We start from the raw sequence: 14,607 nt of genomic DNA on the forward strand, positions 1-14,607 counted from the left end.
ATGAAGACCTTGCTGCTTCCACCCAAGCCAGGGCCCCGAATGGCGGATATCCATCCCCCTCCCCCCGCATGTTCCCCCTCCCTCCATTTGTGGAAGGGATGGCTCGATGGACGGTGCTTACGTGCCGGCTGATCTCTCTCTCGGTACATTCCCTAACGAGGTGTGTACTTAAAACCTTCAAAAGACAACCCCCCCTTCTCCTCCCTCTTGGTCTCACTCCGCATACCGTACCTTTACAAGCCTACCGCTGCACCTCCTACACGTCTCCACGTGCCCACTGCTGAAGAGATGGCGTTTCAATGCGAAACAGAGCACACAAACCACACAAAACTGCGTCCCCTCGCGAAAAAAGAAATCACCCGATGAGGCTTTCTCTCTCTCTCTCTCTCCAGGGTTTTGTGCACACACGCACATAAACACCGCCGCCATCCCTCTGCACCGCGCAGGGCCATCATTGGCTTCCCCACCCTTTAGCACATCATCTCTGCCATTACAACACGATGCCAAAGTGCGACGCTGTATTTGTGAGCCTGATGTTGCACGACGTCGCTCGTCGTCCGGCCGTAAAGATGCAAGAGGGCGGCAGCATAGAATCAGCTCGGCATCCGCACGACAAGGGTTGATTGCCTCGGCAACGGCGGGAAGGCCGACTTTATCCTCGACTGCCGACGCCCCTGGAGGCGGTGGTGGTGGTGGGGGGAATCGACTGCTCCCTCGTGCAGTTCAGCGACGCGCGCGACAAGTCCGCCACGATCTTGCCGGTTTGCTCCAACGGCGGACACCCCTGCCTGCACTACCGCGGCGCGTTTGACGAGGTCTTCGTGACGGAAGAGGAGCTCGACAGTGTGCTGAATTGCAAGTGCTTTTACCACACCGGCACAGGCTTGCCGGAGGCGGCGGCCAAGGTGCGTCGCGTGGTGACCTGCGCTTGCGTGCTTCACCTGAGCGAGGGCACGCTCGACGTCATCACGCCGCTTCTGCTATACGTGGGCTGCTTCACTCTCAGCCTGTAGGAGGCCGCCTACATTCCCAGCTCCTACGACCCCATCGAGGTCGCAAGCTTCTTTGCGCTCGGCGTGCAGATGTGCGCGGCTTGTACCTGATCGAGCGCTACAGCGTCCAGCGTGTGCCAGCCTATGTACTGCGGGCGTCCGACTTCATGGGCAGCGGCGACGCTTACAGCGGTAGCTTTATCGGGGTCTGGCTCGTGGCTTGTCGGAGGTGGAGAGGTTCCGAATGGGCTCCGTCGTCGGCACCCTCGTCGCGAGCGGCTTGGGCTCGGACGCCGGCGTGATGAACTGGGGGAAGGTGTAGCAGTACACTGAGAATTACGGCCCGATGGAGTAAGTGGACGCAGCTGTTCGAGGGGAGGGGGCGAAGCGCGCGCAAGACGGACACGGCAAGATGCGCGCTCTGTGGACCATACAGGGAGACGTGTCGCACCCATTCCCCGACGCAGCCGCGCCACTAGTTTGCTCCTTTTCCTCCCAAGCTCCACTCTGTCGTCTCTTGCGCCGGCGCACTCTGACGCGAACATCCAGACGCATACCCGCTGTATCTACGTGTGTCCTTCTCCACACGGAACAGAGCCAGCGAGAGTGAAGCAGGGCAGGATGCACACCCACGCACATGCACGCACACGTACGCATAATAAGCGCGGATGGGTGCGCCCTGCGCGCTTATCGTTTTTGTTTGCTTCGCTCTTTCCTTTTGCGTCTTCCCTTTCATTTGTGCCAAATCCACTGCAGTGCGCCTCTGTGCTTCTATCTCTCTGTGCGTGCGTGTGTGCCGTCGTGAACACGTGAGAGGACTGGCTTGACGGAGCTGAACGTGTGTGTCCTTCTCCTTGGTCAAGTCGGCTAAGCTTCCAAGGCAATCGTGGTTTTTGTGCTCGTCGTGGAAGCAGATGAGATCGTCCCCTTCACTCGCTTGGGTGATCGGCCACCCTCCGCTGCGGGCGCGCACGCATGCGACCGAAGGCAGCGCCAAAAGTCATACCCACACACACAACACATATCACTCTAACTCCAGTAAGTTTCCACGCCCGTCAGCGTTGCTGCATGCCCGCTGGCAGATGTCTTGGGCGGGCACTAGCCCTTCCCTCCTCCTCGAGAATCTCATGCACCCATCACATGGTGTTGGGAGCTCCTCCGTGTCACCTGCGCACACCACCGATTGTCGCTGACATGTTCCCTTCCTCTCTCTGAGCACATTGGGGCATCGCACCATCATACCGCCATCTCTGACTCGCTTCTCCATCCTTCCATCTCCCTTCTCCTTTGCACACTGCTGCACCACTCCCGCATCGTTTACACCTCCTACGTGCGCACACGCTTGTAGTAGTAGTGGTATAGCTGCAACGCCGTCTCTCTCGTCTCCCTCTCTTTTCCCCCTTTTCTCTTCGCCTCTTCGCTGTATAATCTACGCAGAATTGTGTGTGCTTGTTCCACCTTGACGCGCGAACGAAGTAGAGAAGAAGTGCCCCCTTCCTTCCTTCTTTCCTTTTTTTTTGTAGTTGTTTGGGTCTCTTTCTCTGTCTGTGCATCCGTGATCACCGTCTTCGTCTTGTGTCTGTTGCCTGTGCAACGAAGCCACCAAACCTCTCCCCCTTCTCGTCACGTTTCCTCCATCCCCTTTGTGGAGGAAAGTTCGACGCAGAGTACAAGGCGCGCGCCAGTAAAGAAAGGCGCTCGTATCACAAACGACGAGAGAGGGAGAGAGAGAGCAGTCGACGCTGTTGCTTAACCCCTCCACCCTACCATCCCCTCCCGCGTGTGAGGGATTCTCTTCTTTTTTTTTCCTGTTGTCGCTTCTGTGTGTGTTTAGCGCATTCTCGTTTTTTCTTTTTGTCGATTTCTGTGTTTTTCTTTGTGCTCGTTCTAGGACGTTGCTGTTGTGTTGTGGCGTGCTCTCTTCGTGTGTGTGTGTGTCTGCCTGGTTTAGACTGTTCGTGTACGTGGCCCCGATACGATTTGCCCCCTCTCTCTATAGCTATCTGTGCGTGTGTGTGTGTGCGTGTGCTTTCCTTCTTTCTTTTTTCTTTTTTCTTGCCTTCTGTGTCTTTGTTATTTGTGTGTGTGTGTGTCTTGTCGTTCCGTTTCTTCCTTTTTCCCCACCCCTTCTCCATCCCTCCTCCTCTTGTTGGTGGTGCGAGTGTCTCCGTTTTCATATATATTTCTCTATTTCTTCCTCCTCCTCCTCTTGCCCACGTAGCATCCATCGAGTGAGGGACGGCGTGCCCGCGTGTGTGCTCCGCCCTTCCCCTCCTTTCTTCGCCTCTTCTCGTTTCACGTGCATTGTTTTGCAGCTGTTTCGGTTTCTTTTTTTGGGGTGCGCCGACTGTATTTTGGCGTTGTTGTTTTCATCCGTGTGCCATAGAAGACGGTGCGTGCGTGTGCGTGTGCGCATCTATCACACATACACACACGCTGAGAAAGAGGGAGAAGCCAAGAAGGACAGCGTGCGATCGAGTGGGGGTGGCCGAAGGGCGTACTCCACACACGACAAAGGGAGGGAACGAAAAGAGCGACGAGCAAGCATTGCCGTTCTCAGGGCACTCTCCCTCCTGTCTTTTCACGCGTTGCCTTGATTCGCCGACTTCGACAGACCCACATCCGCACCCACGCACATACATAAGCAGGTGAGATGTTGTATGATCGCGTGAACGACATTGGCAGCTCGCAGGGGGAGGCGATTCGCTACATCCTTGGTGCCGTCTCCAAGAACACCGTACAGACAACGCTGACGACGCTAGAGCAGTTATGCTCCCGCTCTGTTGAGCTCCACCGGTACACGATCAAGGCCACATGCACAGCCCTGCTGGCAGCGCGGAGCGATGAGCGGGCACTGCTGGCATCTCGGTTGGTGGGCGAGGCACTTGGGCGGCCGAACGGGCTGACCCTGGTTGCCTGCGCCCTCGACGGCTGCTCCTCGACCCTGACAAAGGAGTCCCTCACTGCGTTGATGGCGAACGACCTCAAGTTGTCTCCCATGAAACAGATGCAGATGGCCATGGCACTCGTGCTTGGCGGAAACGCGATGGTCAAGACGGCAGCGACGGATATACTGGAGGACTTCAACGTGCCTCAGGCGGCGCTGAAGGAGGATGATGGCGGCGTGCGTGCGGCGGCGCTCCTGTCGCGGCAGGTAGGTCTTGCCCCCGAAAACCTGGACGGCCAGCTGGCGAACGTGTGCCACACGGTCGCGTTGCCGAAGCCGAAGACAGAGGTGAAGCCGCGCGTGAGCGTGGCGGGCGTCCTGCGCGAGCTAGGAACGGGGTGTGTGACGACGCTGGCGGACTCGCGCGAGCTGCTCAGCATTTTTCCGCACTCCTTCACAGAGCGCGACGGAGCCGAGGTGCTCGCCTTCTTCGCTTCTGCGGGCTCGGCCGTCAACGACAGCAGCACGTACGCGTCCCTCATGACGGCGTCAGGGAAGAGCTCGCCAAAGAGCATGAGCGGCACGACGACGCTCGTGAACGCGATGCCGCTACTCGACGCGCTGTGTGAGGGGAGCCCGAAAGGCTTCAACTGGGACCTTGTCATCCGCATGCTTGACCAGCCGGACGGCGAGCCGTTCCGCGTGAAGCACATCTCCGTCATCTTTGACGCGTACCACCGCTTCCAGCCGGATAACGAGTTCCCGTCTGTGGCGTTGTTTCTAGGCAGGTGGACGAACACGATGCGCCAGCGCAGCGTGCTCGAATATATCTTGCGCCACCCCGACAAGGTCAATCGCAAGCCGCTCGCGATAGACGCCCCGTCGGAGCTGTTGCCGGCGACGAAGCCGCCCGGCGTGACGACAGCTGAGATGGACTTATGGCGCTCCACGGCGTTCATGGAGGCTGCCGTGCACGTGGCGAGTCGCGAAAAAGACTTCGATAACGACGTGTTCCGCCCCGCCGCGGAGAAGCTGTCGCTGCTCTTCTTGTACTGCCTCTTCACAGGCAACTTCCAGGGCACGGTTAAGCATTTCACGGTCATGAAGCACCTGCTCAAGGCTCACTGCCCCTCTCTGGACCTCGTGTCGCAGCACATCGTGCCCGAGATGGAGAGGCGGGGCCGACTCAGCACCGTGATCGGCGTGCTCTCGGACCTGACGGAGGCGGCTCCAGAGCGTCTCGTGGATGTGCTGCAGGTTGTGTTCAAGTGCAAGCCTGCCGCGAAGCGCGTGCTCGCCGAGAGCGGGAGCCCTCGCCTCGTCACTGCTGTCGCCATGTGCATGGAGGAAGCAGGTGAGTCGAGTGACAAGTGGCTCCAGCGCGCGCTGGAGGGCAAGCTGCACTTCCGCGCCAGCTCCACGGAGAACCGCTTCGCCGTGGCCATGAACATCGTCGAGGTAGCTGAGATGCTCCTGGAAAAGCAGCTCTACACGGTGAGCGCGACAGCGGCTCTCAACGCCCTGCTCGCTTCCCCGCTGAAGGAGGTGCTGAAGAGCGTGACGGACTGCGCCAAGGCGCTCCTCGCCTCGACGGACTCTCTCTTCCCCGACGACGTCGAGAACGAAGCGCTGGAGTTCTTCAAAAAGATGTACGCCGCTGGCAGCACCGCAGCTGCCATTGCCACTGTTGAGAACCTGCTGAAGAGTACAGTGCCACGCGACAAGCAGCTCTATGCGTGCATCGTGGGTATCATGTTCGATGAGACGTCCGCCATAAGCTGCTACCCGCGCAAGGAGCTGCAGCTGTTCGCCGAGTTGTACGGCCAGATGATCGCGAAAGATCTGCTGCCGCCGAACCAGCAGCAGCGCGCGTGGGGTGTCCTGCTGCCAGCCGTCGCGAAGCCCGGCAACTACGCGATGGAGGAATACGGTATTATCGCGCTCGAGCAGGTGAAACCACGGCTGCCGGACTGGCCGCAGTACGGTCGCGCTCTGCGCTACGTGCGGGACTTGGATTTCCGCGTTCCCGGCATCGTCGCCGCCATCAACCGAGGGATCAAGCAGGAGGACGCCGCTGCGCGTGGCGGCGCAGCGGCGTCGGCGGAGCCCGGTGAGGGAAGCCCAACCTCGCCAACGTCCCCGAAGCAGCCTGGCTCGCCGAACAAGGCGCTCGCTGCCATCGACCCGGCCATCGTGTCGGCGGCGTCGTCGCAGTCGAAGAAGTTCACGGACATGGCGGCGGCGAAGCTGCACACGCTGGACATCGGTACACTTGTGACGAACGCGAACGTGACGGCCCCGCCGCGCGTGATTCAGGAACAGATCAACTTCCTGATTGGCAACACCGACGTGCGCAACCTGGAGAGCAACGCGACAGAGCTGTCACAGTTGCTGCGGCCGGAGTACTACGAGTACTTTGCGGACTACCTGGTGGTGAAGCGCGCGGCGCTGGAACCCAACTACCACTCTATGTACATTGAGCTGATTGCGAAGCTGCACTCCAAGGACATGGAGCGCGCACTGCGCAAGGCCACTATCGGTGCAGTGCACCGTCTGCTGAGCTCGCAGAAGATCGGCACCGACTCGAGCGAGCGTATTCTACTGCGCAACCTTGGCTCCTGGCTCGGGAGCATCACGCTGGAGAAGAACATCCCCATCTTGCAGCAGGACCTGCACTTCAAGTCGCTCCTCTGCCAGGGTATTCGCGAGGGAAAGCTAGTCCCGGTCGTTTCGTTCATTACGCGCGTCCTGACAAGCTGCGCCAAGTCGCGCTTTTTCTGCCCGCCAAACCCGTGGACGATGGCGCAGCTGGTGCTGCTGATGGAGATGTACACGCTACCCCACCTGCGTGTGACGCTGCGCTTCGAGCTGGAGCTGCTGCTGAAGTCGCTGGATCAGTCGATGCAGGACTTGGCGCAGTACATGCGGCTGCATGCCTCTCACGCCTCCACCGAGACGCGCCTGCGCGACGTGTACGATGAGATCAACATCAACGAAAGCCCCGACTTCCGCGTCGGTGAGGATGAGAGCAACGTGTCTGCGGCGGTCGTCGCAGCGCAGCCGGCGCCGGCTACCGCATCACCGCCGATGCAGCAGTCGCTGCGTAGCAGCGCTCGCCCGCTGCAAGCCAGCGCCGAGCCGTTCCAGCCCAAGGACAAGGCGCAGGCCCCGCCGTCCGAGGTGAGCCGTGTCATGCAGATGCTGAACAAGCCGATCCGCCCTCCGATCGGCATCTCGCTGAACTGGGTGTTTTCCACGCTTAGCGATCCCGCCTTTGGCAACAATGCCCAGCGTCTCACTGATCATCGGCTCGAGATTGTCGCGCAGCTGCAGGCCGTGGTCGACGAGGCCGTGAGCTACTGCATGCAGCGCAGTGTCGCTATCGCCGCCCGTACGACGGAGAGGCTGGTGCTGAAGGACTATGCGCGCGACCCGTTCCCCGATGACATGCTCGTCGCTGGCGATGCCATGGCCCGCTCACTGGCATCTAGCTTGAGCTACGTGATGGTGCGCGATGAGCTGCCGCTGCTCCTGCACCGCTCCATGACAAACCTGCTGGAGCGGATTCTGGCCCCTTACACCCCACTGGAGCACAAGGCAACAATTCGCGACACCCTGGTGGCGCGCAACCTGGAGCTGTGCATGCGTGCAGTGGAGTACAGCGTCGGTGAGGAGGCGGCGACGGCTACGAGCCGATTCTTATTCGACGTCGCGCGCGAGAAGGCCAGCGCCTTTGCGGAGCAAGAACCTCTGCCACTGCCGCCAGACCAGCTCGAGGCCGCGGAGCTGCTGCGCGTGATGGGTGAGACGCTCGTGCCGTCTGGCCGGATGCCGGCCCCGCAGCGGGATGTCTACGATGACTTCTACAGCTGCGTGCCGCCTGTGGCCGTGTTCAACATGGTGCTGCGCAGCGTCGAGGAGGCGGTGTCGCGGTACCACTCGAACGAGAACGCCCCGCCGCTGGACTTTGCGCAGCTTGATGCCGCCAGCCAGAAGCCGGGCGGTCTGACTGATGACGCGCAGGCCCCCATCCGTCAGCACCTGGGCCGTCTCATGAGCCTCATCACGGAGGAGTCGAGCCCCTACTTCCTCAGCCCTATGCTGAACAAGCTCATGTCCCTCGCCGTATCGACGGAGCGGCTGACCAAGCTGGTCAACAGCAGCGCCAAGAACACGCAGGCCGCTGCTGCTACCGCCGCCGCTGCTGCCGCTGTCACCAACCCCGACGGCACCCCGAACGCGGCAGAGGACCCGGCATGGCAGCAGGAGGCGCTGCGCATCTCCGCAGCACTGCATCAGCTGTACCTGCGCATTGTGCTACGGTGCCGCGAGTGTGGCGAGGAGACGAACCGCGACGAGTTCACGCGGCTGTTCCTGCGCCACAGCCACTGCTATTCCTTCTCGAAACTGACGACAGACCTCATCCGCATCAAGGTCCTGAAGTGCAGCGAGTTCGATGACGCCCTGGCGAAGGCGCTGACCAACGGCACGTCCAACTACGTCACCTTTGCGGGTGACATCATCACCGACGTCATCATCAAGGAGAAGCTCGTGGCGTCGAAGGACATGCGCCGCACGCTCATGGCCCTCGACACGATTGCGCGGACGCGAGCGCCGCGCGCCGCGCCGGCGGCGCCGGCACAGACGCTTCCGTCGTACGTCACGGAGCCGCCTCTGAGCAAGATTGTGCCGAGCCAGATTACGAAGCTCCTCGTCCCGTGCGACTGCGTCCGGCCTGGCGAGGACGAGGCCTTCCAAAAGGAGGTGGGACAGCTCATGAATGATTGGATCTCGGTGTGGTCGCAGAAGAGCCACCGCTACGCCGAGAAGCGCATCCCGTCCGTCGAGTTTGTGAAGACGCTGCAGCAGCGCCGCATGCTGGACACGGCTCACCTGCAGACCTTCCTGAGCCTGGGCGTTCGCTATTGTGTGGAGTACTACGCCAACACAATGCTTGCGATGGAGCGCGCAGACGGCAACATCACGAGCGAGACGTTGGTGGGCACGCGGCCTGGCGGCCCGCCAGGCTACCGCACTCCGTACACCGCAAAGCCCTTCGTCATGTGCGATGGCTTTGTGGAGCTGGTTATGGTGCTGCTGCAGTGCTGTTCGCTGCGCAACGAGGCCTCGCACGACTTGCGGGCCGAGACCACGCTTCTACGCCGCGTGCTGGATGCCGTGACGCGCGTGCTGACGGAGCACCACAACTTCGTTGCCAAGGCTCGCCCTGCTCCTGCGTGGACGCTCGCAGCCGATGAGCAGTTCGTCCCGCTCTTTCAGCAGCAGCCGTACGTGCGCTTGCTTAGCAACCTCGTATACTCGCTTCACCGGCTGGAGATCTCGACGACGCGTGCCATGTCGACAGAGTTCACGAGTGCCTTCCACACGTTTCTGCGCCGCGTGCACCCGATGGAGTACCCGGGCTTTGTTTTTGGCTGGCTGGAGATCCTGTCGCACCGCCACATCATCCCACGCTTTATGAACGTGCAGTCGATGTGGCCCCACTACGTTGACCTCCTCGCCGGTGCCATGATGTTTGTGAAATTCTTGATCAAGGGCAACCGCATCTCCCCGAACGGCCTGGTCTTCTACAAGTCGCTGCTGAAGCTCGTGCTGGTGCTCCTGCACGACTACCCGCGGTTCCTTATCGCACAGCACTACCCGCTCTGCGAGGCCATTTCGCTCTCGTGCGTGCAGCTGCTGAACACGGTGCTGTGCTCCTTCCCACCTGACAAGCGCCTGCCGGAGCCGTTCCCCCACGTCGACTCCAACGATCCGGCGATGCTGCAGGTGCTCGACACATCCGTGCAGGAGGCGTGCATCAAGGCCACCTTCACCTCCTTCAACGTGCAGCCGCAGCTCCTGGCGAATCTTGAGATGATGATCACGAACGATGATGCTCCGGTGCGCGACAGCGTTCTGACAGACGTTCTGAACGACCTGACGCAGGCCTCGGCCAAGCGCAGCCTCATCAACGCCGTGGTGCAGCACATGGCCATCGTGTATCTGCGCACCCACGACAACCGCATCCCCGCGAACTTTGCCAAGTCGAACGTACTCGCGTGCTACCGCTTCTTGTGCAGTCGCCTCAACACGAAGCGTCGCTACTACATGCTCGGCGCCTGCGCTAACCAGCTGCGTTTCCCGAACATTCAGACGAACTTCTTTGCGAATGTGGTGCTGAACCTTTTTCTGCCGTCGCCGACTGTAGACGCGCACACTCAGACCTGTGTGCAGGAGCAGATCACGCGCGTGCTGGCGGAGAAGACGGTGATTGTGCAGCCGCATCCATGGGGCGTGCTCAACACCTTTGTGGAGCTGATGCGCGAGCCCAAGTACAAGTTCTGGGAGACCTCCTTCATTCACTACGCCCCCCTCGACTCCATGTTCACAAAGCTGCACCACACAGTGCACACGCGGTTGAGCAAGACTGGCAGTGGCGGCGCCGCTGCTCTCGACGGCGCCCGAGCCGATTCGGCCAATGCCGCGGCGACCACCTCCGGCATCGGTGCCACGCCTTCTGCGTAGTTATAGAGAGGACCTCGTGCGCGACGCACATGAGGACGCCACGATGGAAAGCGTGAAAGCGAGCGAAAAGCAGGAAATTTCGTCTCGCTCGCTTTCTGTTGCTCGTCGTGTTTGCATGCGTGTGGTGCTGTCTCTTTTTTCTTCGTTGTGTGTTTCCGTTTTCGGGTTTCGCGTCCCGATCGCGTGTGGACCTCGTCTCTTCCCCTTCTTCCTTCCTCCTGTCCCTTCTGTCTGTGACGTAATCGTTGTGGGTGCTGGTGTCATTGCGGATCTTGTCTTTCCCCCTTTTCTGTTCTCCCCCTTTTCGTTTTTCTTTTTTCGTGCTTAAGTGGTGCGTTGGCGTGGATATGGATGCGCGTGTGTGTGCTGTGTTGTGTTGTGCTGTGCCACTCAAAGGTGTGCCCTTCCCTTCCTTGATGGCGGTGGTGGCTTCGATGCCTCTTTAAGCACTTATTAAGTACGTTTCTCTCTCTATCGGCGTGCGTGTGTGTTTCTTGGCCTCCTCCCTCCCCTCATTTCTGTAGGTTCTCCCTCTGTATTCGCCCTTCCCTCCCCCGCCAACTTTATATGGTGATGCGGCCGAGTCTCTTCTAGGATGTAGCGGACCCCCGTGCCGGCCGAAAGGAGCGCGCCACGCAGAGAGAGAGAGATAGAGGTTGAGAGCGGGGGCATTCTCGTCGCACTCGTCGACTCCCACCCCTTGCACAAATACCCTTCCCACCTTTTTCTTCAGAGCAACGACAAACAATAACATCCTGAACAGCGCGCCATGCTACACATGCTGGAGGCCGTCTGCTGGTGCTCACGCGCGTGCGCACACACAGGCGCACATTTGGTGTGGATGAGTAGGGGTACAGCGGCGGGTTCCCTCTCACTCTGCGTGTATGCATGGGGCGTGTGTGTGTGTGTACGTGTGGGTGGGTGCGCACGTATGAACGCCTTCCATTTTATGACCATCCCATCGGCCCTCCTCATCCCCTTCTTTCTCTCTCTCACACACACACACACCTGTGGGCTGCATCCACCTTTCTTCCGCTAAACGGCCCTGTCCCTTTCTCACTCTCCATGCCACTGACGCCGTTGTGCATCCGCAAGAAACGAGGAGTAACAGAAGAAAAACGGCGAGCGCAACTGAATAGGAATCTTTTCTCCGAGAAGCGAAAGGAAGGTAGTAAGCGAATCCAAGAAGGGCACACCGGTACGCATTATCGTGGTAGTCATCGTCGACAGTAGCCGCAGCAGAGATACCAAGCACCCCTTCTTTTTCCTTTCTCTCTCTCTCTCTGTGTGTGTGTGTGCTCTCTATTCCCCCCTCCCCCCGCCGCCGCTGCCCGTCAGAATGCTCAAGTTTTTTACAGAGAAGGCGAATCATCAGGCCCTCAAGGCCGTGCTTTGCGCCGTGTTTGTGCAGAAGCCCCTCGAGGTGACGCTGGGCAGCACCTACAGCACGCCGTATCTTCAGCTGCCCAAGTCCAGGGCGCTTCTGTACAGCTGCAATGAGGCGGCGCGTCTTCTCTGGAACACGCACGCTGCGCCGTCGCCCGCCGACAACTCGCTCGAAGGAGAGGCGGAATGGCTCGAGTGGGAGTCGACGGTGCTGACGCCAGCCTTGACCCCCCTCTACACGCAGCGACGCATCACGGGCGAGGCTGAGGTTGCCCTGAAGAAGCTCGACTCCACCATCGAGGAGCACCAGGGCACCGTGGCGGTGAAGGGGGCGCCGTCGTCCACGTCTTTCTTAGTCGACAGTGTCCTCTTCGCGTCCCTCCTGCCGGCTCTGTGCGAGGGTGGGCTGCTCCCCGCCGCGCAGGCGGCGAGGGTGCCGCATTTGGTGAAGTGGTTCCAGGTTTTCCAGGCGGAGCACGCGGAGCTGATTGCCTCTGCGTTTGACGTGCTGTCGGTGCAAGAGTGCAGCGACTTCTTGCGGGTGCCGCAGACGTACGAGGTGAGCCCCAAGAAGCAGAAAGTCTTCTTCGCCACGACGCCGATCTACTACGTGAACGCGTCGCCACACATCGGCCACGTCTACAGCACGCTCATCGTCGACGTTCTCGGCCGTTATCACCGAGTGAAGGGAGAGGAGGTGTTTGTGATGACGGGCACGGACGAGCACGGCCAGAAGGTGGCCGAGGCAGCGGCGAAGCAGGGGGTATCGCCGATGGACTTCACAACGAGCGTGTCGAGCGAGTTTAAGGAGTGTTTCAAGGAGATGAATTATGACATGAACTACTTCATCCGCACGACGAACCCGACGCATGAGAAGCTGGTGCAGGACATCTGGAAGAAGCTGGAGGCGAAGGGCGACATCTACCTCGGCAAGTACGAGGGCTGGTACTCGGTGAGCGACGAGTCATTCCTGACGGCGCAGAACGTGGCGGACGGTGTAGACAAGGATGGAAAGCCGTGCAAGGTTAGCCTGGAGAGCGGCCACGTCGTGACGTGGGTGGAGGAGGAGAACTACATGTTCCGTCTTAGCGCGTTCCGCGAGCGTCTCCTCAAGTACTTCCATGACCATCCCAACTGCATCGTCCCGGAGTTCCGCCGCCGCGAGGTGATCAAGACAGTCGAGAAGGGTCTCTTCGACTTGTCCATCTCCCGCAAGCGCGAGTCCGTCATGAACTGGTCCATCCCGGTCCCCGGTGATGAGCGCCACTGCATCTACGTGTGGCTGGATGCCCTCTTCAACTACTACACCGGCGCCCTGACCCGTGTCGCAGCCGACGGCACCGAGACACTGGACGAGGACCACCACACACTGAACCGGTGGCCGGCCGACGTGCACGTGGTCGGCAAGGACATCCTCAAGTTTCATGCCATTTACTGGCCAGCCTTCCTGATGTCCGCGGAACTGCCGCTGCCGGAGCGGCTGGTGTCGCATGGCTGGTGGACAAAAGATCGCAGGAAGATCAGCAAGTCGCTCGGCAACGCCTTCGACCCAGTGGAAAAGGCGAAAGAGTTCGGCATCGACGCGCTCAAATACTTCCTGATGCGCGAGTCGAACTTCCAGGATGATGGCGATTACAGTGACAAGAACATGGTGGCCCGCCTGAATGGCGAACTCGCCGACACGCTCGGCAACTTGGTGTCGCGCTGTGTGGCGCCGAAGATCAATGTGAACGGTATGTGGCCGGAACCCGCAGAGTACAGCGAGAGCGACAAGACGCTGATCGCCTCGCTCAACAACCTGGCTGGCACGGTGGACCACTATTACTGCCTGCCTGACATTCAGCACGCGTTGATTGCCATCTTTGACGTGCTCCGCAGCCTCAACGCCTATGTGACTGAGAACGCACCGTGGAAGCTGGTGAAAACGGACACGGCGCGTCTCGGCACAGTGCTGTATGTAACGATGGAGGGTCTGCGCATCTGCACCATGTTCCTGCAGCCGGTGATGCCGCAGAAGGCGAAGGAGATTATGGACGCGCTCGGGGTGCCGGAGGCGGCGCGCGTGGACATGGAAAACTACCTATTCGGCATTGTAAAGCCGAGAACGAAGATTGCTGGCTTGGCGGAGGGCCAGGTCATCTTCCAGAAGGTGACACTCCCCACTGAGGAGGGGGAGCGCATTCCCGAAGGACAGTAAGAAGGGCGCGTAGGATTCTCCAGCCTAATCTTGCGCGCCTCGCAACAGCTGCACACTCGTCGCCCGGGCAGCGGGTGGGGCGGCGAGAACGCGATGACTGCTGTGCTCGCGGGCCATTCCCTTCGATAAAAACAACAATCCCGAAAAGGATGAACGCCGAGAGCAAGGGCAACAACAAACCCTGCCTTGCGCGGTTGAGTGACGGTCTCCGCCGCGATAACATGATGTGAGCTACACGATTCATGCCCAAGCAGAGCTGTCAAACAGCCAGATGCGCGCTGCACCATCTGACGAGCGGCAGAGGTGGTTTTGCGAGAGCAGAAGGCGCACGCGTGTGCATGTGTGTATGCCAGTCTGAGCTCGTTTTTTTCTTTCGTATCTTTGTTCCCACCCCTCCCACCGTGATGGCGGGTGAAAGTGGGGAGGGGGGCGAGGGACATACACACACCTCTCTCAGCGCGTGGCACCTCAGGGACCAGTGCACCCACTTTCTCTCCGTGGGAGAGCCAGGCAGCCCCCTCCCCCATCCCCTGCCAAGTGCCGAGCCGCTTCTGGTGGTGACGGGTTCAGGCGCCTACGCCGCAGGGGGGAGGGCTCAGAGCGATGTGTCGCTGCTG

General features: G+C 60.2%; 2 protein-coding genes and 1 pseudogene across 2 annotated transcripts, besides 1 other annotated feature; all 3 read left to right on the forward strand.

Moving 5' to 3' along the window:
• The first annotated feature begins 500 nt into the window (after positions 1-500).
• On the forward strand, positions 501-623 carry LDBPK_210871 (annotated as a pseudogene).
• Positions 501-623: a sequence feature.
• Positions 624-3,645: 3,022 nt separating this feature from the next.
• Positions 3,646-10,407, forward strand: LDBPK_210880 (hypothetical protein, conserved; the record flags this gene model as incomplete). The annotated part of the gene is made up of 1 exon (XM_003860557.1): positions 3,646-10,407. The coding sequence occupies one exon, from the start codon at positions 3,646-3,648 to the stop codon at positions 10,405-10,407; it is 6,762 nt and encodes a 2,253-aa protein (XP_003860605.1).
• Positions 10,408-11,746: 1,339 nt separating this feature from the next.
• On the forward strand, positions 11,747-13,990 carry LDBPK_210890 (methionyl-tRNA synthetase, putative; the record flags this gene model as incomplete). The annotated part of the gene is made up of 1 exon (XM_003860558.1): positions 11,747-13,990. One exon carries the CDS (start codon positions 11,747-11,749, stop codon positions 13,988-13,990), a length of 2,244 nt encoding a protein of 747 aa, XP_003860606.1.
• Between the last annotated feature and the right edge of the window lie 617 nt (positions 13,991-14,607).

This window comes from Leishmania donovani, chromosome 21 (assembly GCF_000227135.1).
Source record: "Leishmania donovani BPK282A1 complete genome, chromosome 21".
Lineage (NCBI taxonomy): Eukaryota > Euglenozoa > Kinetoplastea > Trypanosomatida > Trypanosomatidae > Leishmania > Leishmania donovani.